The sequence below is a fragment of the Schistosoma haematobium genome, chromosome 7 (genome assembly GCF_000699445.3).
Source record: "Schistosoma haematobium chromosome 7, whole genome shotgun sequence".
Lineage (NCBI taxonomy): Eukaryota > Metazoa > Platyhelminthes > Trematoda > Strigeidida > Schistosomatidae > Schistosoma > Schistosoma haematobium.
Window position 1 is genome coordinate 2,519,828 of NC_067202.1, and position 25,374 is coordinate 2,545,201.

At 36.9% G+C, this 25,374-nt stretch overlaps 2 protein-coding genes across 4 annotated transcripts in view; one reads left to right on the plus strand and one right to left on the minus strand.

The window, feature by feature from the left end:
* The window catches only part of TXNL1_1 (Thioredoxin-like protein 1), a gene marked incomplete at both ends in the record, with an annotated part of 28,813 nt that extends 26,831 nt beyond the window's left edge, over positions 1-1,982 (plus strand). Inside the window, one exon of the mRNA XM_051217794.1 lies at positions 1,708-1,982. Coding sequence (XP_051064217.1) covers positions 1,708-1,740 — 33 coding nt within the window. The remainder of the gene's footprint in view (positions 1-1,707) is intronic.
* A 2,922-nt stretch (positions 1,983-4,904) lies between these two features.
* MS3_00009428 (uncharacterized protein) overlaps positions 4,905-25,374 on the minus strand; it is a 32,118-nt gene continuing 11,648 nt past the window's right edge. For 2 of the 3 annotated variants that reach the window (XM_051217796.1, XM_051217795.1), the window contains 6 exons: positions 18,751-18,778; positions 14,852-14,942; positions 12,459-12,491; positions 11,925-12,191; positions 7,230-7,450; positions 4,905-5,440 (listed from right to left, as the gene is read on the minus strand). In XM_051217796.1, the coding sequence (XP_051064219.1) occupies positions 7,317-7,450; positions 11,925-12,191; positions 12,459-12,491; positions 14,852-14,942; positions 18,751-18,778 (553 nt within the window). In that variant the 3' untranslated portion in view covers positions 4,905-5,440; positions 7,230-7,316. The remainder of the gene's footprint in view (positions 5,441-7,229; positions 7,451-11,924; positions 12,192-12,458; positions 12,492-14,851; positions 14,943-18,750; positions 18,779-25,374) is intronic. The other variant, XM_051217797.1, reaches the window with a different exon arrangement.

Sequence of the window (25,374 nt, forward strand, 5' to 3'; positions counted from 1 at the left end):
AGTCAATTAGAATTTTAAGTTTCAAAGGACTAGATTCAAACTTACGCACATAATGTAGAAAATTGTAATGGAATTTTTAAAATGTCAATATCTCAGTCCTACAGCTCAGTGTTAACATTAAAGACTGTAAAGATTGTTGACGCTGATTTAGATCGCACAAAAAGCGTCAGTTGCTCCAAGACTGGGGTTACGCCTTGTTGACAAGTGCTGACTAGCAAAATGCCCTTAGTTCAAGCAAACGTTTGTTCCGACCCTCTTTAACCACCGAATATAATACCACTAGTCCATTTTTCTAATCTGCATTGATCATGAATGCGCATTTCTGAGGAGTCCCCCATACCGAACGAAACGGCTGTCCAGTACTCCTAGGTTTCCGATAGTGGTATAACATTGATCAATTCCTGATCTCAATTAAAGTTACTCATTGACAAGACTCGAGTTTTGTTTATTCAATGCATTTTTGATGTAATCAAGTGGATTTTGATATACTAAATGGTCATGTGAGAGCATTTGGAAAAGGATGGCTGACTTAACCCACCGTCGATCATACCAGGACATTTGTCACATACATATGTGTTCCTTAAAGAAATATCACTCATGATTTACCTATGTAGATTGGTTTGTAAAAAAATTGTAGTTGACTAATGTCATTCATTAAGGTTATAAGGGGGGGGGATCCAAGGCTGAGAAATGTCAAATTGTCTAAAGCAATATCCAACTAATTTGAGAAAGTTAATTTATTCACATAGAAAAAGCACTTGATCCTTAAATCTTACTGAATCATATATATGAACATTTCAGGTTTGTATCACTAGCCCTGCTTCCGTTTGGGCACCCGGGCAGTATCACAGCCCTCACACATATTGAATGAGATTTGTGTGGCTCATATGTATTTAATGCCTCCTTGTACCAATATCTGTGTGTTAAAATAAATAAATAAATGGTGGTTCCAAGCTGAGTAAATTAAGAAATGGATTTTGTCAGTGTTATAGATTTACAGTCATTGAAAAACATTAAGTGAATTTGTTTTTCTATAAACCGTTATGGATTACGGTTTGTTCGTATCTATATATCCATACGCACATCACAAGTCACATTCATAAACATACTTGTTGGGACATAAATCACTATGAATCGGAGTTCAATGGGAATAATCTTTGTATATTTTAAAAATGCCCTAGTTTGGTTTAGGTTGCCTTCTATTCAATACTTTGTCAGTTTCCCATCATCCATATCGTCTGTACAGTAGTTGTCTTATGGATACAAGCACAAATACATATAGCAGATTTTAATAGTTTTTACTCAAAGACGGAAGAACATAGACAACTTGTTCGATATCTCTAACAGCTGCTACAATTTTTATTGATGTCATGTTTTGCTTGTTTTTTTTGTTGAAGTGATTAAGAACAATAATACCTTAGATAATTTTGATGTGATTGGTTTCTTTGTGGTTAGTGGCTTAATCATGAAGTGGTGATAATTCGTTTAAAAATCATCAGTACAATGATTTTGAGAGTTGGTACTCTTCCAAAGACTTACATAAATAGTGGAAAGATTTGCAGACTGGTAACAAAGTCAATACGACTATTGACCTATATATATATATATATATATATATATATATATATATATATATATATATATATATATATATATATATGATATGTGTTAAATTCTATTTATATCTATGTATTTAATAAACCTTAGGTCTCTGGGAAGAAAGGTGAAGCCCACGGTTAACCTATTACCAAAATAAAAACTATACTTCATTATCATTATTGGAAAAAACTATCTGGGAAAATGTAAACAATTATACAAATGTATTCCTGCTCACTTCTTTTATCTTTTTGTGTGTATGTGTGTTTGAACATTCTAAATGCATGATTAACTCGTTAATTTCTCTTTTTATTCTACCACCTTGTAACTTGAATTCTTGGTTGTTTTTTTTTAAAAAATATACAGTAACCTTGAAGTGGATTATAATTTTCTTTTGTTAATTTCTTACATGTCAGACAATCAGCAACAACGTAGAACTTCGTACTTACATACATCAGTTCAAGTTGCCACACTACATTAGCACAGAGATACAGTTATCAATTCAAATCCCATAGTGGTAGAAGTAATAAGAGTATAAGCAGTAATCAGAAAGATTAGGGTTTGAAGATGTTATTTAAATGGTATAATACAGTGAAATAAATTTGAAAAGAGAAAAAAGAGGCAAGAAATAACCAGGAGACTAAAGTTTGGGAGAACACAAAGAGTGAATGCACCTGCGCCATTGCAAACGATTTTGAGTCATTCAGGGTCTCTAACCATCGGTTGCTATCATCTCGCGGTCCCCAACCAGGTAGTCTACACCTACCAACATGACTCAGTCTACCTGTCAGTGACTTCATGGACTTGTGCCACGTTTTGGTCTGGCCGCTCCTAGCTTCCTTCTAATCTACTCCTACACCATAAAACATCGCAGGTCAGGACAGTCGGTGGTTGTACATACATAACACATGTCCCAGCCATGGCAACTGACGAAGTTTCACTACTTCATCAATCGATTTGCCATTCTTACCTTGTGCCCGTTTCCCAACAACCGCGTTACTTACTCGATGGTCCTAGGATATACGAGCAATGCATTGAAGACACGTATGATCGAATACTAGTAACCTACGAATACCCTCTACTCTTACCGGTCATGTTTCACTGCCATAAAGTAGGACGGAACGAGCTGCTGAGCAGTAAACACGTCCTTTGGTTGGTAGACGGATATCTCGCCTACGCCGTAAATGACGCAAGTTGACAAAAGCCAGTCGAACCTTCTGTATCCGTGCTGCGATTTCGCCACACACTAGGCCACAAGGGTTGATGAAACTCCCAAGATAAGTGAAGAGGTCGACACGCTCAACTACTTCACTGCCTATCATTAACTCAGGTGCAGATGCAACCCAATCGTGAAGCAACATTTTGCTTTTCAAGGGGAAGAATCGCATGTTAGTTATTGCATTGAATTGGACACCACTATGTTAGCTGAATTCAACGCCTATCGAAGTAAGAGACAATACAATGACTTGACTTTGAGATAATTCCTTATGCTTCATATATTAATTACCCTGAGAATCGTTATTTAATAAATTCAGAAGGCAATACACGATGCACCGACCACAGTTTATTTCTGTATCTTTCAGAATACGAAACTATAAGCACAACCAAAGGAATTTGATCAAGTGGATTCAGACAAAGTAATTAATAAGATTAAAGTACACAGATATATGTAGGAAAGGGAATGATTCATCCAGCGATATTTAAACGACTAAACTATTTAAGCTAGAAAAAGAGATAATATGCGTCGGTTGTCACATATTTTCAAGTACACATGATCATACAAAATAATAGATGAATATGTTCATTGAAGAGTTTGACAAAAAAAATTAACCGTAAACAAACTTAATTGTATGAAAGAGGGTACTAATAACTGTTATATCCGGTGAAGATTAAATTACAGGTAACTCCCGGGGACTATTCATGGACTAATATTCTATAAATATTCTTATTGTATAATTATTCAACAATTACATTACGTATATTTATATTCCTCTTATTATAAGCTTTATTTTGACCTATAATTTATTATTATACGATTTACGGTTCTTAATCTATGCTCAGTCTATTATTCACTGTCCCCCTCATTCACAGCCACTCTTTGGCTTATTTGTGTACAAATACTATTTCCTATTTTATGGTACGTTGTGGTCTGTCTGATTGATATATAAACCGGGTATGTCTGAAATAAACGATCTGGTCTGATCTGCTCTGATTTAAACATTAAAATTAAAACATGTTTAAATGGGAATTATCTGCTCTGATTTGATTCATATTACAGAAGCTGGTATCTTGTTCTGGACTCAAGTGGAGGGGTTAGGAGGACATAGGACCAATAAGGACGTTAAACTGCTCATACCGTTTGAACGTCATTGGTTTGGCATAGTGCGAAGATTGTGTAAACCGGATCCTGATTGGTTGATAAGTCGCGTGATAGAAAAGTCAGACATCCAAGGTCATAACAATAACAGTAAAAACATTTCAACAATTAAAAGAAAGTATCCTATACATATTAAATAATCAATAATAGTCAGATAGATCTATAATCGATATTCATGTGTTCACAATTCACCACATTAGAATTCTACTTATAATATTTACTATTCTATGTCTATTTCATTTGATTGTAAATAGTATTTCTAGACTTTAATCAATGAACATATCTAAGGGGAAAAGTGAATTTAGCAAAGAATACTTTTTTTTTTTCTTTTGTTTGGATAAAATCATTTATTTAAGCTGTTCATTCATAAACTATTTCTCTTCTTTATCTTGTTGGAATATTCAGAAAAAATATCCCAAGAATAATTCTGTTAAGTGTAATGCTATTCTTGAATGTGAAATGGTGTGCGATTTTCCTGTTGGCCAAATATTGTACAAATGTGTATTTTCTATTTTATTGGTACGATATAGTCTGTTTGGCTGGTGTATATAAACTCAGTATGTTTGAAATATATGATTTATATTGCAGAGATTGCTCAGATTAGTGTTCTGGACTTAACTGGGTAGGCTAGGCACGAAGCATGGCCAATATGAACTCTAGACTACTCGTATGAGTTTTAGGCATCATTAGTCCGATCGATAATTCATTGCTCTCTCTAATTGACGGTATCATTAGGTTATACATTAACAGGGCACACAGGTCACAAGTTATAAGAATTACTTTATGGAATGATGGCCAGATTTTGATTTGACCCACCCCCCTCCTAACTTTCTTCTCAACCATCATTCAAAGACTATAGTTTCACTTTATAAACTAGATTAGAATTATAGTCAATGATCCAATTAATCTAATTAATACAACAAAAACAATCTAATGACATTACAATATATTCATCTTCTAATCATATTTAACGCATAACACATTAAAATTGTATCCATGATCAAGGAGAATCAAAACAAAACAAACAAACAAGCATAAACAACTTGGAAAAACTTTGAATTGAATGACAAATAAGAAAAACAAAAGTATTTTAATAAAATATACAAACAGAAATGATGTAACTTACTCAGATGAAGTGAAATCTTGAATGAATATACCATTATTCATAATAATAATGATAATAATAATAATCTAGTTACTAACGGGATCTATTAAAAGCATAATCTTTAAATTAAACATAGAAATCAATCTCCCAACACATGCGAATGGGAATGAAATGGAGAGGTGGTGGTGGTGGGGGAGGGAGAGGTGATGATGATTAAAGTGAATGAATGAATGATTATATAAATAAATAAGTAAAATAAACAAGTACACAAGAAACTTTGTATCCTCTTTAAATACATACATAATGAAAGTAGGTTTTCATCATCAAAGTTCCAATAGAATTATGCATTAATGAATTGAATTCTGTAAAAAAAATGTGAAAAATATAAAAAGAAGTAAACTATGAATAAAGAAAAAAACAACTCGTGAGATATTAGTGCTACTCTCTTGATTATAATCAGTCAGTCAGCTACAACGTAGGACCAGGCACATATATGCATCGGTCGAAGTTGCCATACTTCATTAACACAACAAGATGGATACCAGATTCAGAGAAGCAGTTATTTCAATGATAGTAATGTATAAGAGAAAGATTGCATATAACGATATAGTACAGGAAGAAAGAATTACTTCGTAGAAAGAAAGATATGAAGTGATTTTAATCTCATAGTTTAAGGGAGGACAGCGAGTGTTGTATACACCTACGCCTTTATGTCGATTCTGAGCCATGTCACCCAAAGTCTCCAACCCTTGGTTAAGATAGTCACACGGACCCCAACCAAGTAGTCTGCATCTCCCAACATGGCTAAGACTAGAAGTTAATGACTTCAAGGACTGGTGCCACGTTTTGGTTTGGCCGCCGCCAACTTTCTTCCAACTATCTCCAATACCGGTTAGCATTGCACGTCGTGGTAATCGGTCTTCAGGTATACGCAACACGTGACCCAAACATCTCAGTCGATAAAGATTAACAACCTCATCAACTGATTTACCATCATCATGCTCTAATACCCTGCGTTTAACCTCACTATTACTTACCCGGTGATCCCAGCAGACGCCATCAATAGTTCTAAGGCATCTGTGGTCAAATACTAGTAGCTTACGAGTGTCTTCTACTCTTAATGGTCATGTTTCGCTGTCGTAAATTAAAACGGAATGGACTGCCGCGCAGTATAATCGTCCCTCTTGATTATATATTTATGAACTGACAAACACTCTAATTTATAAAATGTTGAACAACTGTTTAGTTCTAGTATGAAACTATTCAGCAGTGAACACAAAGTATCTTGTTAGAGATAGAACAAACAGTCTTTAAGTGTTACAACAAGTGCAGAACCACTTAGCAGGTATTCTATCCGATATTAAGCGACCAAATTTCAATATCGTTTACAGGTAGGTAACTGTCTCACACAAAACATAGGTGAACTTCATTAGTCACGGCTTGTCACTAGGTCCAGGTAGTGATATAATCAAGCTTGTCACTGGTTTATGTCTCTCATCCTTTACAAAATAAAGTCATCCCTTGGCCAATCACGTGAATTTTCCACTTTAATGATTCCTAACCGGCTTAATATAACAATATATCCTTCTCAATTGAAGATTTCTAATATACTCACTGGATTGTTATATCAATTCATATAATACTATGGTCAGTTCGCATATTCATTCACAAATCACACATATACAGTTCAAACTTCATAGGATCACTGTAGTTTATACGTATAGTTTGTCAGAAATACACTTTTCTTTTCTAGAATATTTCATAATAGACAATTAATATGGCACATAGTCAATTGGATATTATTTACTATTTTAATAGGATTAGGCCAAACTAACACAGTTTATACACGTGAAATTTTTATCAACATCTGATGTTCAAGTGAAACGTGAAGAAGGCAAATAATCTGAGAGAAATTCCAGATCGACTTTAGATTTGATCAAAATACCAAAGAAGAAAGGAATCAAGTAAGTATTGATAGTGAATGCAATTTTTGAAACAGACGCAAACACTTGCATACACATTTGGCTGTGCTCTAGTTACATCTTGTCGAATGAGGTATAAAGATAGATATATAATATAACGATTGAGAAATAGGAAACTGAATTTCTCAACCATTCATACGATTATATAAATAGATGGTAATATACTTACCATGGTTGTCGATATTACAGGTAAAGAGCGATAAAACTTCATCATATATATATAGAAGGGGAGAGGCGTAGTCAAATAGAGTTAAATTTAATCAGACCAACTGAGACTAGACAATGAACTCCAACTGCCACATCTTGGACCCACAAATCCACCACCCCAACCACCCAAACCACCGAATAGACGACTTGCCAAATAACCACCAGCTACTCCTGAAGCGAGACCTACACACAAATAAATAAGAATAACATGTAAACTATTCAGTAAAAATTTAGTTGGCTTATTTGTGCCCTAAAAGAAAGATTTTTCATAAATATCATATTGTTAAACCTTTATTGGAAATTTCACATGAATTGAATATTGCGGCCAAACCGACTTACTACAATGAGACAATCAGAAAAGCGAATCCATTTAGTCAATCAGAAAACATCATACATACATAACTTTAAATCGTTATTCAGAAACATAAATCGTATTGCTGACCTTAAGCTTATCATCGACGTTCAAAAGACAACATTCTATTAAGACATATGCGCTTCGAACTTGTAACAACTTCTTTGATGCACCCTTCTAAGTTAGCTTTATCAAAATTCATACAACTTTCGAAATAACATAACTAACAATGGATCATGCTTTCACTTTGCTTAGTAAAATTCATTCTGGCCAGAGATATTCGACTTGACGTAACCGTAGTTGTTACCTCGACGTGGTGATCTGGCTTATCTATCGTGATGAACCATTCGACCTATACTTTCTGCAGATCCTACATTATTTCTGAAGTTGGTCGGAGAACTATAAGATTAAAATTAGCAAACTTGTGGTCAAAGGGCGAAGTCATACTGTCGAATACTGTATAGAGGTGTAACAGCAATAAGGTGCTTCTATCAGACAATTACCATACATTGTGATGCTGCCTTCTTATAAAGGAAAGGAGAGGTTATAAAAGGATGGCCTAGAAAATATCACAACTCAACTATATAACTTTCTGTCTCTGGTAGTAAGGTGGACAACTGTGGAACAACGTGAGTGGTGACACTTTTAGGGCCGGTCTTTTCTAACCCTTTCCTTTTATTGTGAGAAGGCGCGAATGTGCACTAACCCAAGTTTCCACAACAAACCAGAACAAGATGAGAATAATAAGACGAATATCAAATGAGATCTAAATAATATACAAACAATGGAAATGAGAACGACCAAAGATTGGGAATATAGTCCAAGAAGATGAAATGAAAAAAAATATGTATGAAGAGAGATTAGAACTAAAGATCTAAATTAAGATGAATGGATTTGAGCGATTATGACAGATCCTAAGTGAGATCATACAAAATCTGCAACCACTAATCCTAGTTACTTCATGGACATCTAACAATAGACGTGTCAAACAACTACCTCAATTGATGAAAACGCATAACCACATCAACTGATCTAGTTACATTTATTCTTTATTATATCTCATAAATTCATATATATATATATTATTTTATTCAAAATATTATTTAGTCGAAATGCTCTCACATGGCCACGTGCATAAAACCACTGACAGGGAAGTCCTAATCACTGCCTTCTCGCACCATGGATGTTGTTTATGAAATTGAGAGGACGAAAAGCGAATGCCCAGCGCTTTAAACGGGTTGGTGGTCACAGAGAGTTCACATAGGGGAGTTGGAAAACCCTCATTCCAAAACCAATGGTACACATTAGCTCCAGCATCCTGAAGGGACAAATGGCTACCATGGGACTGCATCTCTTGACGTTGCTCCACTACCTTGTGAATTAGATCTTTAGATCAAAGGCTCCGGGTGTGACCTCCTTGAGATAGTTGTTATGGAACTGAATAAAAAGCTTCTATTCATCTATACTATTTCATAATTTTAAATGATTACATAACACACACAATAATGAGATTAATAGATATTTTTATAAATAAAATTGTATTGTCTTATGATTCTCTGAATAATTTAGATGTTTACAAATTATATATTAATATTGTATTATATTTGATAATCTAAATAGGAATCAAGACGGTTGTTATTCTTCAGAACAATTAAATCAGTCATTCTTATCACTGTGAAAAAAAAATATCAGTAAGTGAATATGTGTAGTAGATATATATGAATGAATTAAGATGAATAGTAACTATGTGACCACCTAGTACACTCTTCAATATTGGATGACAACTAACTTGTAAGTAATATCATATTTATTTGAGGGGGGGGGAGACTACAACTTGAATGTTTTCACTATTTTAGAATTCTTTCAAGTTTTCAGATTGATTAAAGTGATAATCCACTTATATCAATACATGAATCACAATGTTTCTTTAAATTAAACAACGATACGAGATTTATCAATTCCAGTTATTATTTATTTAATTTTATTTAAACACATAAACATTGGTATACGGAGGCACCAAATAGATATGCATCACACTTCATCATTCGATTTGTGTGAGAGCTGGAATACTTTGTGCGTACCTAAACCGAAGCAGGTGATTTTCTTAGGAAGCTACTTCTTGAACTTTTGACCTAGAGGTTTAATCCACAAAGAGATGTAGTCCCACGGTAGCCGATGACCAACAATAGGTTCGTACGTCATTTGTCCCCTTAGATTCCTGTAGACCATGTGACCATTGGTTTGAAATGAGGGTTTTCCAACTCCCCTACGTGGACTCTCTGTGTCCACCAACCCGGTTAAAGTGCCGGACATTCGCTTTCCGTCCTTTCATTTTTGTAAACAACACCCCTTTCGCGAGAAGGCAGTGAGTAAAACTTCCCTATTAGTTTTTGTATGCACGTGGCCATATGAGAGCATTTCGAGAGGGAGAGCTGACTCTCGGTTGTACCAGGGCATTTGAAGGCTAAACCCCTCGTAAAAACATTTTTAATGTGACGACCAAGTGTACTCCGAATGCAAAAAACAATTGCTCTCAATTGTCTACAGCAACAACTCAGATAAATACAGACTGTCTAAATCCAGCACAAGTTACTACAACTTCCCCTATCTCCACTATGAAACCATTTCTACAAAACGATGTTCAACCTATGTCAAGTCTGAATACAGTAGGCTCATTCCCAAGATCTACTCCTCGACGTAGAACGTACAAATTTAAAGATACTGATGATAGTCATCCTATCACCACTACTACTACAAGTCGTCGTCGGACTAGACATTCTTCTGGATGCTCAATGCTATAGGAGGAGGTTGGATAAAAGCTAGGAGCGGCCAGAACAAAACATAACACAAATCCATGAAATCACTGACAAGTAGACTGAGTCATATTGGTAGGTGTAGACTACCTGGTTGGGGACCACGAGATGATAGCAACCGATGGTTAGAGACCCTGAATGACATGACTCAGAATTGTTTGCTATGGTGCAGGTGCATCCACTCTTTGTGTTCTCCCAAATTCTATTCTTCTGAATTCTTCATGTCCCTTTCTTTTTTCTCTTTCCAAATTTATTTCACTGTATTATACTCCTTGAATAACATCTTCAAACCCTAATGTTTCCGATTACTGCTTATACTCTTACTACATCTACCACTATGGGATTTGAATCGACAACTGCATCTCTGTGCTAATGTGGTATGGCAACTCGAACTGATGTATGTATGTACGAATTTCTACGTTGTTACTGACTGATTGACTGACTGAAAGGCTAAACATCAATGGGAAGAGTTACACAAGTGTATATAGAAAAGGTTAGGTATTAATTCGAATACAAAAAGAAAACAAAGAGGAATGCAACAGTAGCAACTAATCAATATATTGGATAAACAAAAAAGAAAAAAATCCATGTTATTATTATTAATTCTATAAATAAATAATTGTTTATGATAAAAAAAAATTATGTAGCCATAATAATATCGTTTTTGTTTTGATTATCTATTGTTGACCTTGAATGGTATTGATTATTTCTTTTGGCAATAAAAAATAAATCGATTCATCTTTTATGAATATAAAAGAACCAATTGACTTATACTTAGAAATTATTATATGTGAAGTACAAAACGTGATCGGAATTGTAAGATGTTATGATAATTGAAAATTTTAATGAGAAATAAATTGAAACCCGTTTGGTATTATTAAATAAAAGCTACTTTACATTTTATTTTATACAAGATAGATGTTAGTCAACATTATGGACATGGTGACGAAGATCTGTAAGTTGAAAGTTGGTAGCCGGTGACCAACGATTGGTTCATACGCCATTTGTTCCTTTAGGATACTGGAGCCCATGTGCACCATTGGTTGAGAGAGAGAGAGATGATTCTCCACACACTCAGCCGTACCAGGCCATTTGAGGGCTCTTTCACACAAAAAAACATCACCTCCAAACATCATCTAAGAGTGTCATCGGCGGAGGACGAAACATCAAGCAGTTTGTACCATCCTATGATGATCAGATTAAAGGTCAATAAGTTTAAATAAGTTGATGCCTTGGTGTCTTAGTCTGCTTCGTGTCACTAATTAGTTTTTTAAACTACTCTATTAAGTAAACCAGCATCGGATATCAGTGTAATAAAAAGATACAAAAATGATGGAATTGGTATCTGTAGCCGCGAAGTAAAAGTCTACACATTCTCTTTCAATGGAATAATTGAAAAAAGGAACTATCAACTCACACAACATCACTGAAAGCAATATTAATCATTACATAAAATGGATGTAGATTACAAAAAGAAATCAATCCAACTTACCAACTGCTGCATTTTTCAATCCTTTACATTTCTTCTTTTTCGGTTTACCATCTACATAGACCACTTGATATGGTTGGCCATTTTGCCCGACAAAATATTGACTTTGTGGATCTTGTGGACGTGGTTGATAACCACTATAAGAACTTGTCCCAGGCACATAAGCACCTGGTGCTGGTGGTCGTGCAGGGGGTACTGTTGGTGGAACATAATTATTAGTTGGGTATCCATAATTGGGTTGACTAATCGGGGGAGGAGGCCCATAACCACCTATAAAATTCAGAGATATTTATTAGTATGGGGGTTGTGGAAATTGTTGAATTTTAGTGCGAGATCACAAACAGATGTAAGTTGAACGACTATTCGAAAGCTGGAAGCACTCTGGACAACTGTTTACTCCCAATAGAGGGACCCTTCACTACTCGTCATGTACGACCCTAAACCACAAGATGTTCAATAATTACTTAAGTCAATTCGTGATCCCAAAAAGAATTTGTATATTAAATTTAGAAAATAATCTAGGAGAAATTCACATACCAGGATTTCCACCATAAGCAGTTGGATCAGGCACTGAAAATTGAGAAAAGATGGGAGAAAGCAATTACGGAAGTTTAACTAACAATAGAATACAAATAAATCGATTAAAGAAAGAAATCAATAACTCGAACAGTGATTGACAAATTGATTTCGTGGGTCAGTTGAAGTTAAACATTAACACCATTGGATGCCACCCAGCTCAATGATCTCACCGTTAAGCGTTCGAGCGCGAGATCGACAGGTTCTGGGTTCGAATCTCGAGTGGCGGGATCGTGGGTGCTCACTGATGAGGAGTTTTTATTTATTTATTTAAACACATAAACATTGGTACAAAAAGGCACCAAATAGATGTGCGCCACATAAACCATTCGATTTGTGTGAGGGCTGTGATACTGCCCGGGTGCCCAGACCGAAACAGGTGGTTATCTTAGGGGGCCACTCCCCGAGCCTTTGACCTAAAGGTCTAACCCACAAGGCAGTGGAGCATCGTAAGGAGATGCAATCCCATGGTAGCCGGTGACCAACGAGTGGTTCATACGCCATTTGTTCCCGCAGGATACTGGAGCCCATGAGCACCATTGGTTTGGAATCCGGTTAAAGCGCCGGACATTCACTTTTTCTTCCTCTGAATTTCGTAAACAACACCCCCGCCGCGAGAAGGCAGTGAGTAGGACTTCCCTGGCAGAGGCTGTATACGCGTGGCCGTGTGAGAGCATTTCGAGAGGGAGGACGGGCCCATCCCACTCTCGGCCATACCAGGGCATTTGGGGGCACTGATGAGGAGTCCCACAATGGGATGAGACAACCGTCTAGCACTTAGTTGAACAGTTCAAAGAAGATTAATTTAAGCAAACAGTAAATGAATATAAATATCGATACATACACACATACATCTTTAGCTAAATAAAACAGAGCCATCACAACTAATGAGAAAGTAGTGTTACTAATTGTAAAAAATAATAAAGGTTTACTACTGTGGATAGTTTAAGCATTGAATATTCAAATCTTGATGATTAAGCAATGAAAAAAAAAAACAATCACTGTCGTCTAACTTTTGCAAAACCTTGACATCCATGATGAATATGTGAATTTCATTGTCAAAAAATCCTTATAATACAATTCAATTATGATTTCAAATATACAACTGATCAAGATCAAAATATTTGATCTTTATATGTAATGCTAATTTTGACATTTACATCAGAATCCTGATATGCATGGAACAAGATTTAAATATCAATTTATAGATGATTATCACAGAATGTCAATGTTAAAATCTTTCCATCCTATTGTTAAATACTTAAGAATAGAAACCATTGCAAGTTGATACGATCTGTAGTATAATATGAAGACGATTTATTGAAGATTTATTTGGAACCCAATATAAATCAAAATGTACTTTTGAAATATATACTGGTTTTAATATGATTTACATTAATTAATGGTTAGATTTGTGTATATATTGAACTGTGTAGTACTTGATATTGATTATTCAAATGATTTTCTGACTACTAATATGGATATTTACATTATCAGAAAATTAACTCCTTATAAGGGAAAGATATTACTAATATAATCACCCCCCCTCTTCAAACTGTGACTACATGACATCGAGATGATTGGAAAAAAAAATCAATATCATCTGTCAGTCACACTCAAATTAATTGAAACCTCGGTCACCACCATATCAATTAAAGACTACTGAACATTAAATACGACATAACGATGGTAGAGTATGTTATATCTAGAAGCTTAGATTCTTAATATACCGCGTATGATTTGAGCACCCGGACGCTAGAACCCTCCCAAGTCACAAATGGAAAAACAGAAGAAGACTGCAGAAAGTGTTTGTTGGGCAAAAATCGAAATATACAGAAAATCATGAGTATTTATAGATATTAGCGTTTGTTAAAATATTTAAATTCGACCAATCTGTAAAGAGGCATTTTATGCTACTGACCAATAGTAGCATACCATATTGATATTCTAGAAAGCTACATTGCGTTCTGATTAGATGGAATTATTCGGTTCTTCTAGAGCTTCCAGAGACTCCATCGTAGTTCTCAGAAGCCATCCCAATAGAGTCAAGGACAAAATATTTGTATTTGAATTTAGTTAATACAATCAAAGTCCAGCTCCTCAAGCTGTATTTTACACATGAGGAACCAATTTGACCCTAAATGAATTGTAGAATAGTTTTCAAATTATCCAATGTATAAAGACACTAATAAATAAGAATTCTATCATTATTTCTAACAATTTTGAAGTGATGTAAACTATAGAATTTTCCTTGATTAACACATTCTTACACAATGAAACATGTCAACATGAAAATAAAGTTGTGTTTTGTATTTATGGAAAAAAACAACAAACAAAAATATTATTATATTTACTTCCAAAACCGATTGATCCTGTAGGTAGAGCTGGTGCCGGTGAAGGTTGATATGGTGGAGGGGCAGATGGAAGTGTTGAAGTTTGCTGAAACTGAAACACGATTGTATTTTGTTATACAACAGATGTCAAGGTACTTTATGATATAGATATATATATAATGAAGCAAGTGATTTGTTACTCAGAAGGATGTCTATCCAATTAACTGGATAGTTGTTTCGTTGTGAAGCTCTCAATGTCTTTTAGACAGTGATTAATTAGTACGTACTTTAAACAGGGTAAAAGTACACTATAAGGATGAACTTAAAACAACTGCGATGAGATTACAGCTACTTTATAGCCAATCAAAAAACAGCTCTTATAAAAACAAATAGTTTATAGAAAAGAAGTTAATTTATATAGAAAGAGTCCTCACATTGTTCCTACTTAAGGTTAGGTACATAGGATAAAGATTAAAGATTGAGGTTTTAATTACGAACTGACATTAATTATCATGTAAAAATTCTGTTTAGTCATATGGATGGATAGATTTCGCTTAAAAGTTCCCGTTATGCTATATGACTAATTCATCTCTGAAATGTAGTCCCATCAGATTAAGACGTATTTTAAAATATTATCAATTCGCCTGTTATATACACTTTACAGACAATTGAGCATTTCGATACACTTAACATTGTCGTTTTTACTCAATGGTAGCAAACATTAATCTTATATTATCATTTAAAACATTTCGAAGAATATACAAAGGTATCTATCTTTACTATTCGTTAAACACAATAATCTATTACTGCTAACTACTCTGATATTTATCTTGATAATTTCATCTTGGTGAGTTGATAATAAAATGTGGCAACTTCAACCAATTCCCATATGTTCCAGGTTACACATTGTATTTAGCTGATTGACTGAGATTATAAGTACCTTAGACAGAGTTCTATAAAGCGAAATCATGTTATTCTTCTGAATTACTTGTTTTAAATCATTCTGAATATGTGTTAAACTGCATTACATTTGAATATATAAAATAATAGTAATACGCTACACGTACACCGATAACAATGTTTACTAAAAACTAAACGACACAAAGAAGAAATCTAACCCCGCTAACCTTCATCTTCAGAAGTAAGGCTTATCAGAGTACGGAGCTCACAAAAATTCCCGTTTAGCTACCTCCAAACAGTTGTCTCTTGGTTATCCAGTCACCCTCCGATATGACCAAGAAATCTAAGCCGGTTTTCTCTGTTTACATATCTCAAAAAGCGATATGCTTCCACAGTGTGGGCAACCGGGAAGTGACAACCTCCTTACTAGCTATAAAAGCGCTCGTAATGCTCTTACGATCAAATACGCTTGTTACTTTTCATTAATATTTCCATTCCCACTACCAACCATAATTCTTATGAACCCGCTTTTATCCAACATGCCTGAACTGAACAAAAATTACTTTATCACATATTGAATGAAACTCCGCCTACAACTTCTCTAGTGTTAGTGCCGGTCCCAAGCCAGGGTAAAGGAGGAAGGTTGAGCAGGGGTTGGAAGCCCCATTCCAAAGGAAATAACCTTGCTAGAAAAACGCTAATCAGAATAAACAATTTAAAACATTTAAACTCTGCCCTCTGAGTTGAAGGAATAATTATGACGCCTCATGATAGAAGCCGAGTTCCTTCGGAAGTCACGAGGCCGATGCCCTTTCTAACAACTCGAGCAACAATTTTTATAGGTACATGGAACGTCCGGACAATGTGGGAGACCGGGAAGACCAGTCAAATAGCAACGGAAATGAGGAGATACAAATCGGCAGTACTGAGTATCAACGAAACCCATTGGACCCAAGCTGGACAGCAAAGGCTAAATACGAGAGAGGTGCTGCTATACTCCGGTCACGAAGAGGAAAATGATCCACACACTCAGGGAGTTGCTCTGATGCTGTCCAAACAAGCACGAAATGCACTTGTAGGATAGGAATCTCACGGATCCAGATTCATCAAAGCATCATTCAAAACAAAACACGAGGGGATTACAATGAATGCTATCCAGTGTTATGCACCCACCAATGATAGCAATGACGACGATAAAGATCAGTTCTACGATAGGCTGCAATAAATCATAGCGAAGTGTCCAAGAAAAGACCTCATCATCCTAATGGGAGACACCATTCGTTCTGTCAGGATCCTGGAGCCCATGTGCACCATTGGTTTGGAATCAGGATTTTTTAACTTTTCTATATGGACTCTCCATATCTACCAACCCGTTTAAAGAGCCGGATATTCGCTTCTCGTCCTCTCAATTTCGTAAACAACACCCCCGCCTCGAGAAGGTAGTGAGTAGGACTTTCCTTATTTATTTATTTGAACACATAAATACTGGTACAAGGGGGCGCCAAATATATATACGCGCCACACTTCTCTGGCAGTGGTTGTATACACGTGGCCAGGTGAAGATATCTCGAGAGGGAGAGTTGGCTCTCTCCACCCTCGACCATACCAGGGCATTTTGGGGCTGAACTACCCCCCGAGTGTGATAACTAATAAAACCAGCCGGTTTCCAAAACCAAATAGTTGGATGGTCGGTTTTGAACCTGTGGCTGAAAGTTGAACGGCTTAACTGTTGTGATTTTAACCCCGGCTAACTATCGCGTGATTTATTCGCCAATCGAAATGAGACTTATACAATCTTAGTGCTGTGCCAAGCCAATGACGTTCGACCGGTATGAGCAGCCTAGAGCCTTGATCGGTTCTTTGTTCTCCTAGCCCGCCCAGAACGCCAATAACAGCTTCCACTATTTGAATTATTTATTTAAACATACTTGGTTTATGTACCAGCCAAATAGACCACATCACACCACAAAATAAGAAATAACATTTGTACAAGATCAAGCCAAAAAGTGGCTGTAATTGTGGGAGACTGGAATCAACAAACTGAGTATAGTTTAAGAATAGTAAATCGTATCATAATAGTCAATAGGTCCAAATAAAGCTTATAATAAGGCGAATATAGATTTTCATAAACTAGTTACTGAATAGTTAGACAATAAGAATATATATATATATATATATATATATATATATATATAATATTACTTTATTAATAGATCTTGGAAGTTACCTATAATTTAATCACCACCCGGACATAACATTAACCACTAAGCAACCCCTTGGCTAGTTACCAAGTAAAGGTTTATGTACTCTGTCTTCGTTATTTAATGGGTAATGACACAATACAACTGTTCGAATCAAATCAGATTAAGCAAAGGGTCGGTTAATCAGTCATCATCAATGTGAGGGGTTTTACCGCGCGACATAGTGGCTGGAAGTGGGATGCTTTAAAAACATAGTACAATAGTAAAGCAACAAGGTGAAGACCAAATGAGTCAAAATGATTAATATTAAGTAGTGCTAAAATACTTAGATCTTTAGAAGGAATCAATTAGGTTAAAGAATTAATTAGAAGTATAGAGTGACATTCAAACTATCAACTTAGATATATTTCCTGTTTATTTACTTATTGTGCCAATGGCAACCGATATCAAGTTACGTCACCATATAAAGTTCCTAAGCACTGGATAATCAGTCAGTATCTACAAATGCCATGTTTGTCTAGTCCTAAGTACTGTTGATCGAATTATATCGATTGAGTTACAATGTGGACATTATTGTCTAAGCGATTAAACGTCGTGTTTGCACTATGTTCAAATGTCAAGTATTTGAAGGTTCGAACACATCCGATAACACCATTCTGAAAAATGCAGGTACGCTTTGCTAATATGTGCTAACTGGCTCAAAACCTGAGTCAAACAAGGTTTTCTGTTGATAATCTCCAGCTGACTAACATAAAAAACATAGTAATTATAAACGAATATGAAAAAGCAACAAGATTAAACTATTGAAATACTACTCACCAATGAAATTAACGCATTTGTCCATGAGCTAAAGTATGAAAAGATAATAGGATGGATAAAATCACAACGTAGATTGAAAATGTATTCGATTAAAACTGTTATATCCCGATGAGAATAACGAATGGTAACTTTTGGGATCCATTTACGGATCAATACTATACGTATACTTTCATCGTATAATTGTTAATTAGCTAAACTATTCATATTCGTGCTCCTCTTATTATAAGCTATGTTTTAACCTATGAACTATTATATGATTTACCATTATTGAGTTATGCCCAGACTATTCATTACTACCTGCCATATTCACAGCCACATTTGGCTAACTCTTGTGTAAATGTTGTTTTCTATTTTATGGTACGATGTGGTCTGTTTGGTTGGTATATAAACCCAGTGTGTTTGAAATAAATGAATCATATCGCAGAGGTCGAGATTGGTATTATGGACTAGGCGGGAAACAGGACCGATAAGGACTTTAGACTGCTCGTACTTCTTTTATGCGTCATTGGTCCGATAGATAATTCACTGTTCTCTAATTGGCGGTGTCATCACGTTATATATTAATGGGACACGGGGCACAAGTTATAACAAAAACAGCCTAAAGTCAAACTCCATATACATAAAAAAATTTCTGATACTATTACTTGTGAAAAATAAAGACGCTAATGGTGCACCAGTAACGTTTTCCCCAGTAATCATAGTGTTTAAGGAGCAGTGACATAGACAGTGAGATTTAAGGATAAATTTCATCCTGATTTTTTAAAATCCATTGTAAATTTAGTAAAGGATTGAGAGTAGTCGAAAATGTCATTAAAATCCACACAGTAGTTAATTGTTTCATCTTAGTGAAAGATTTTTCAGCAGTGCCCACTGGCGACGTCACTGCCCATCGATAATGACTACTTTACTCCCGACAAGTGGGTTAAACTAGTCACGGCTTTTCACTACACATACACTCTACACATTCTCTTGGTATGTCTGGTTGGACTGCTGATGTGTGCCCCCAAATGTCCTGATACGGCTGATAGTGAGGCGAGTCAGCATCCCTTTCGAAACACTCTCACATGACTACGCATATACAGTCACTACTAGGGAAGTCCTACTCACTAACTTCTCGTACCACGGGTGTTGTTTACGAAATTGAGAGGACGAAAATCGAATGTCCGGCACTTTAACCGGGTTGGTGGACATGGAGAGTTCACCTAAGGGAGTTGGAAAACCCTAATTCCAACCCAATGGTGTACATGGACTCCAGTATCCTAAAGGAACAAATGGCGTACGAACCTATTTTTGGTCACCGGCTTCCATGGGACTACATCTCCTTACGTTGCCCCATAGCCTTTTGGATCAGACCTTCAGGTCGAAGGTTTTGGGTGTAGCCCCCTAAGAAAACCACCTGTTCCGGTTTGGGTACCCGGACAGTATCACAGCCCTCACACATATCAAATGAGATCTGTGTGGCGTATATGTATTTGGTGCCTCCTTATACCACTGTTTATACGTTAAATAAATAAAAAAGAATATCCTGACATGTAATCTATTCAACTAATTCACTCCTAATAAAGATTGATTCCAAGTCAACTAGTACTTTGCTTCTGGATTTCTCGAGTGGGAAGAAATCTAACCATACTCTGACAATTAGCTTAGATATATACGAAGTAACACAATAACACCATTACTATCCAGAAAATTCATCACTACAGTCCTGAGTATGAAACACAGTTGTACAAACCTGTGTGACATACCCTTTACTTTGATAAAAATGGTTTTCAAACAAGAAAAAGAATTTAACTTCCTCAATCGGTTGTTTGATAACGAATATACCGTGCATTAACTAAGTGCTTATTTAAAAATCCATAGAGAATATTCAAAGACAAAGAACATTTGTTTTCAATAACTGTATCATCAGGATCTACGGTTATAAGTCCATAATTAATGTAATATTTTACAAACGCCAAAATAAGGCACAGATCAATGAATCTGATAATGTTATATGGTAAAAATGGTGAACTTCCGCATCTGTTACGACGTAACTACTTCAAAGTGGTGTTATTTATAAGTTAGAAAGATTATTTAATAAAGGTCAGAGTGATTCGTCGGTAGTGTCAAGTTATAATCAGTATAATTGTAATACAAAGAATCATGTGAATAAAACACATAGCAGGATAATTTAAATTCGTTAATGGAGGAGATGAAAAGTGCTTAATGCCAAAAAGTCTATGTGTTTAGAGTTATTTGTCTTCCAATAGTCAAATACAGTGTATAACCTCAATTAGCTAAAAATGCTCCAAATAAGCACTGGTGTATTTTTAAATGTGGGTGGCTGTCAGTCGGTCAGTCAGTTGCAACGTAAGACCAGGTCCATATATGCATCGGTCAAAGTTGCCATACCTCATCAACAAAACAACATGAATACCAAATTCATAGAAGAGTTACTTCAGCCACTGGTTACGATAATTACACGGAACCCAACCGAACAGTCTGCATCTACCAACATGGCTCAGACTTGAAGTTAGTGACCTCAAGGACTGATGCCACGTTTTGGTTTGGCCGCCCCTAACTTTCTTCCAACCATCTCCAACACTAGTTAACATTGCGCATCATGGTAATCCGTGTTCAGGCATACGTAACACATGGCCCAAACATCTCAGTCGATGAAGACTAACAACCTCATCAACTGATATACCATCACCATTCCCTAATAACCTGCGTCTAAACTCACTGTTACATACCAGGTGATCACAGCAGATGCGAGCAATATTTCTAAGACAACTGTGGTCAAATACTAGTAGCTTACGAAAATCTTCTACTCCTAAAGGCCATGTTTCGCTGCCGTAAAGTAAAACAGAACGGACTGCCGCGCAGTATACTCGTCATTTTATTGATAGACGGATATCTCGTCTTCGAAATAGGTGATGTAAGTTGGTAAAAGCCAAACGAGCTTTCTGAATCCAAGCACAGATTTCGTCAGACACCAACCCATGAGGACTGATCAGACTTCCAAGATAAGTGAAGTTGTCGACGCGTTCGACTACTTCACTCCCTATCCTTAGTTCAGGTGTTGACGCAGACCAATCCTGAAGTAACAACTTGCATTTAGAGGGAGAGAAGCGCATTCAAAACATTCTGGCATTGTTGCTCAGTGCTACCAGAAGACTCTGCATTTCATCAGCGTCTTCACCAAACAGGACTATGTCATCTGCTTATTGTAAGTCGATAAGTGGACCTCTTGGAAGGAGACCAATGTCCGAGAATTCAGTCAACGAGAATGTTATTTCCATCAATAGGTCTATGATTAAATTGAACAAAAATGGAGAAAGTGGACAGCCTTGACGGACACCACTTGAGGTTGCAAAAGCAGATGAGAGTTCGCCATAAGCTCTGACTCGATTAGTAGTGTTCGAGTAAAGAGCCTTCACAAGGCTTATGTACTTCTGAGGTACGCCTTTCAATAACAGACACTGCCACAGAATCTCGCGATCTACCGAGTCAAATGCTGCTTTTAAGTCAAGAAAGACCACCATTGTCGGACGCCGATAAGTATGCCTACGTTCTAGAACCTGACGAATGGTGAATATGTGGTCGATGCAGCCACGACCAGGTCTGAAGCCAGCCTGGTTTTCTCGTGTTTGCAGTTGATGAGTCTTAGTTAAGCGTCTGATAATTATCGAGGCTAGTATTTTAGATACTATATTAGTTAAACTAATCCCTCTATGGTTGTCACAGGATGATTTTGACCCTCTCTTATATATTGGGACGATAAGTGATTGTGACCAGTCAGATGGAATCACGTCTAACTCCCAGATCTTAGCTAAAATATTAGTCAACCTAATGGCTAAAAGACCTCTGGAGCCAATCCATCTGGACCAGCTGCTCTTTCTCGTTTCAGATTAACAATAGCCTTTTGAACTTCTGCTAGAGTTGGGGGACCTACTTCAATGTTCCATTCACACTGTCTGGGAATGGAGGGTGGTAGTAGAGCAGCTGAAGGCCAGCTGAACTGTTCTCTGAAATGTTCCGCCCATTGTTCTAAACGTCTGGACTGAGAGCAGATGAGGGTGTCGTCTTTTTCCGAGATCGTCTCACTCCAGTTTGTTTTACTAATCTGAAGAGGTCTTGTGTTCCCTATAACCGCCGCCTTTTCCATCTCTTTTGCTTTCGTTGCCCACCACTGCTCACGGTCGTTCCTTAGACTTATGGTTAACCTAGATCTGATTTGCCTTCGCTCTTCATCGTGTTCGGAGCCTGATGGGATGACTTTACGAGAATCCTTCAGTGCAATTGACTTAATAGAAGTCCATTGGCTTTTCGTGACCTTTTGGTTCAAATCACCAATACATGTCGCTTCTGTTTTTACAGCTGTTCGTATATCTTTCCAAGCAACATCTGGGTCGGCCTCATTTACAGAAATACCTAAGTGTTACCTCAGTTGTTTCTGGGATCTACTTTTGGCTTTTTCACCACTCAGTTTAATTCTAATGGGTCTTCTTAGTGTGGCTTTTCTGTGTCCAGTGAGGAGCAAGTAAACGCATGCTCGTATCAGAGCATGATCAGAGTCCAAGTATTCCAGAACGAGAGACAGTCTTTTATCGAGCCTCTCCAATGATGACTGATAGCAATAGGGTCTATTTGAGTCCATCGTTGGTTTGGTGCAGGGGGTCGCCATGTTAGAACGATGTCTCTCCTTATGTTTAAAATTAGTGTTTGCCAAAATAAACGATCGTCTGAGCACAGTTGCAGCAGACGATCACCATTATCTGTTCGCTCAGCCGGAATACTAAAATACCTATCTAAATGTCTGTTTGCTTGGTTTAAGCTACCTTACTTACTCCTGTAACTCCTCGTAGAGGGGCACTGGCCGCCCACCAGCACTTTCCAACCAACCTTGTCCCTAGCAATCCTTTCCAGTTCTTTCCAGTTGTTATTCACGCTTTCCATATCTGCTTCTATTTCCCGACGTAATGTGTTCTTTGGCCTTCCACTTTTACGCTTCCCTTCAGGATTACAAGTTAAGACTTGTCCCACTATGCAGTTTGGTGATTTCCGTATTATATGTCCTATCCACTTCCATCGTCTTTTTCTAATTTCCTCCTCAGCTGGAAGCTAGTTTCTTCTCTCCCACAGAAGGCTGTTGTTGATGGTATCCTGCCAATCGATGTTGAGTATCTTCCGTAGACAGCTATTTATAAATACTTGTACCTTCTTGATGATGGTTGTAGTAGTTCTCCAAGTTTCAGCTTTGTACAGCGGAACTCTCTAGACGTTAGTACTGAAAATCCTGCCTTTGATAGTGGCTGACAGTTGTTTTAAGTTTCATATTTTCTTCCATTGTGGGAATGCGGCCCTTGCTTTAGCCATCCTCGCCTTTATGTCTGCATCCGATCCTCCTTGTTCATCGATGATGCTTCCCAGGTACGTGAACGATTCCACATCTTCCAGGGTTTCGCCAAAACGTTTGATAGTGTTCTCTGTGTCGCATTTAAGGACCTTGGTTTTCCCTTTGTGTATGTTGAGGCCTATTGAAGAATAGGCTGCTGCTACACTAGTTGTCCTCATCTGCATTTGTTCATATGTATGGGATAGAAGAGCTAAGTCATCTGAGAAGTGCAAAACGTCAAATTCGTTTTGAGCTCTCCAATGTATTCCGTGTTTTCCATCAGATGTCGAGGTCTTCATAATCCAGTCGACAAGTGGAAGAAAGAGGAATGAGGAAAGTTAGCAGCTTTGTCTGACTCCGTTCCTCACTTGGAATGCATGTCAACTGTCCTCCATGCACGACTTTGCACTGTAATCGGTCGTATGAATCACGGATGATGTTGACGATCTTCTCAGTTGCTCACTCTATAGTGTCGAAGAAGTTTCCATAATGTTCTCCTATCCACACTGTCAAACGCCTTGTCATGATCAATGAAGTTGATGTATTGTGACGAGTTCCACTCAACTAATTGTTCGATATCTATGTGTTAAAATAAATAATAAATAAATTGTTCGACGATGATCTGTAGTATCGCGATTTAGTCTGTGTATGACCGGTCCCTACAGAATCCAGCCTGTTGTTCTCGAAGTTGGGCGTCTACTGAGTCTTTCATCGGGTTCAGCAACACTGTTGAAAACATTTCCTGGTACTGACATTAGCGTGATGCCTCGGCAGCTCAGATCTCCTTTCTTTGGAATCTTGATGAGGTGTCCTTTCCAGCCTGTCTGTGGCACTTATTCTTCTTCCTAAATCTTCCTGAATAGAACGTGGAGCATGCTTGCAGTTGCTTCTATGTCTGACTTCAGAGCTTCAGCTGGTATATTGTCAGGTCGTGTTGCTTTCCCACTCTTGATTTGTCTGACGGCCATTCTGATTTCTTCCGTCGTCGGTGGAGTGACATCTATAGGAAGGTCTGTGTGTACTGCTTCGGTGTCCGGTGGATTCATTGTAGATGGTCTATTCAAGAGTTCCTCAAAGTATTCTGCCAACCTGTTCCTCTGTTCATGAATCTCGGTGATTGTCTTGCCTTCCTTGTCCTTGACCAGTCTCTCTGGTTTACTATATTTCCCCGCTATTTTCTTCGTTGTATCATATAGTTGTTTCATATTTCCTTCTCTTGCAGTTTTTTCCTTCTGTCGTTGCTAGCT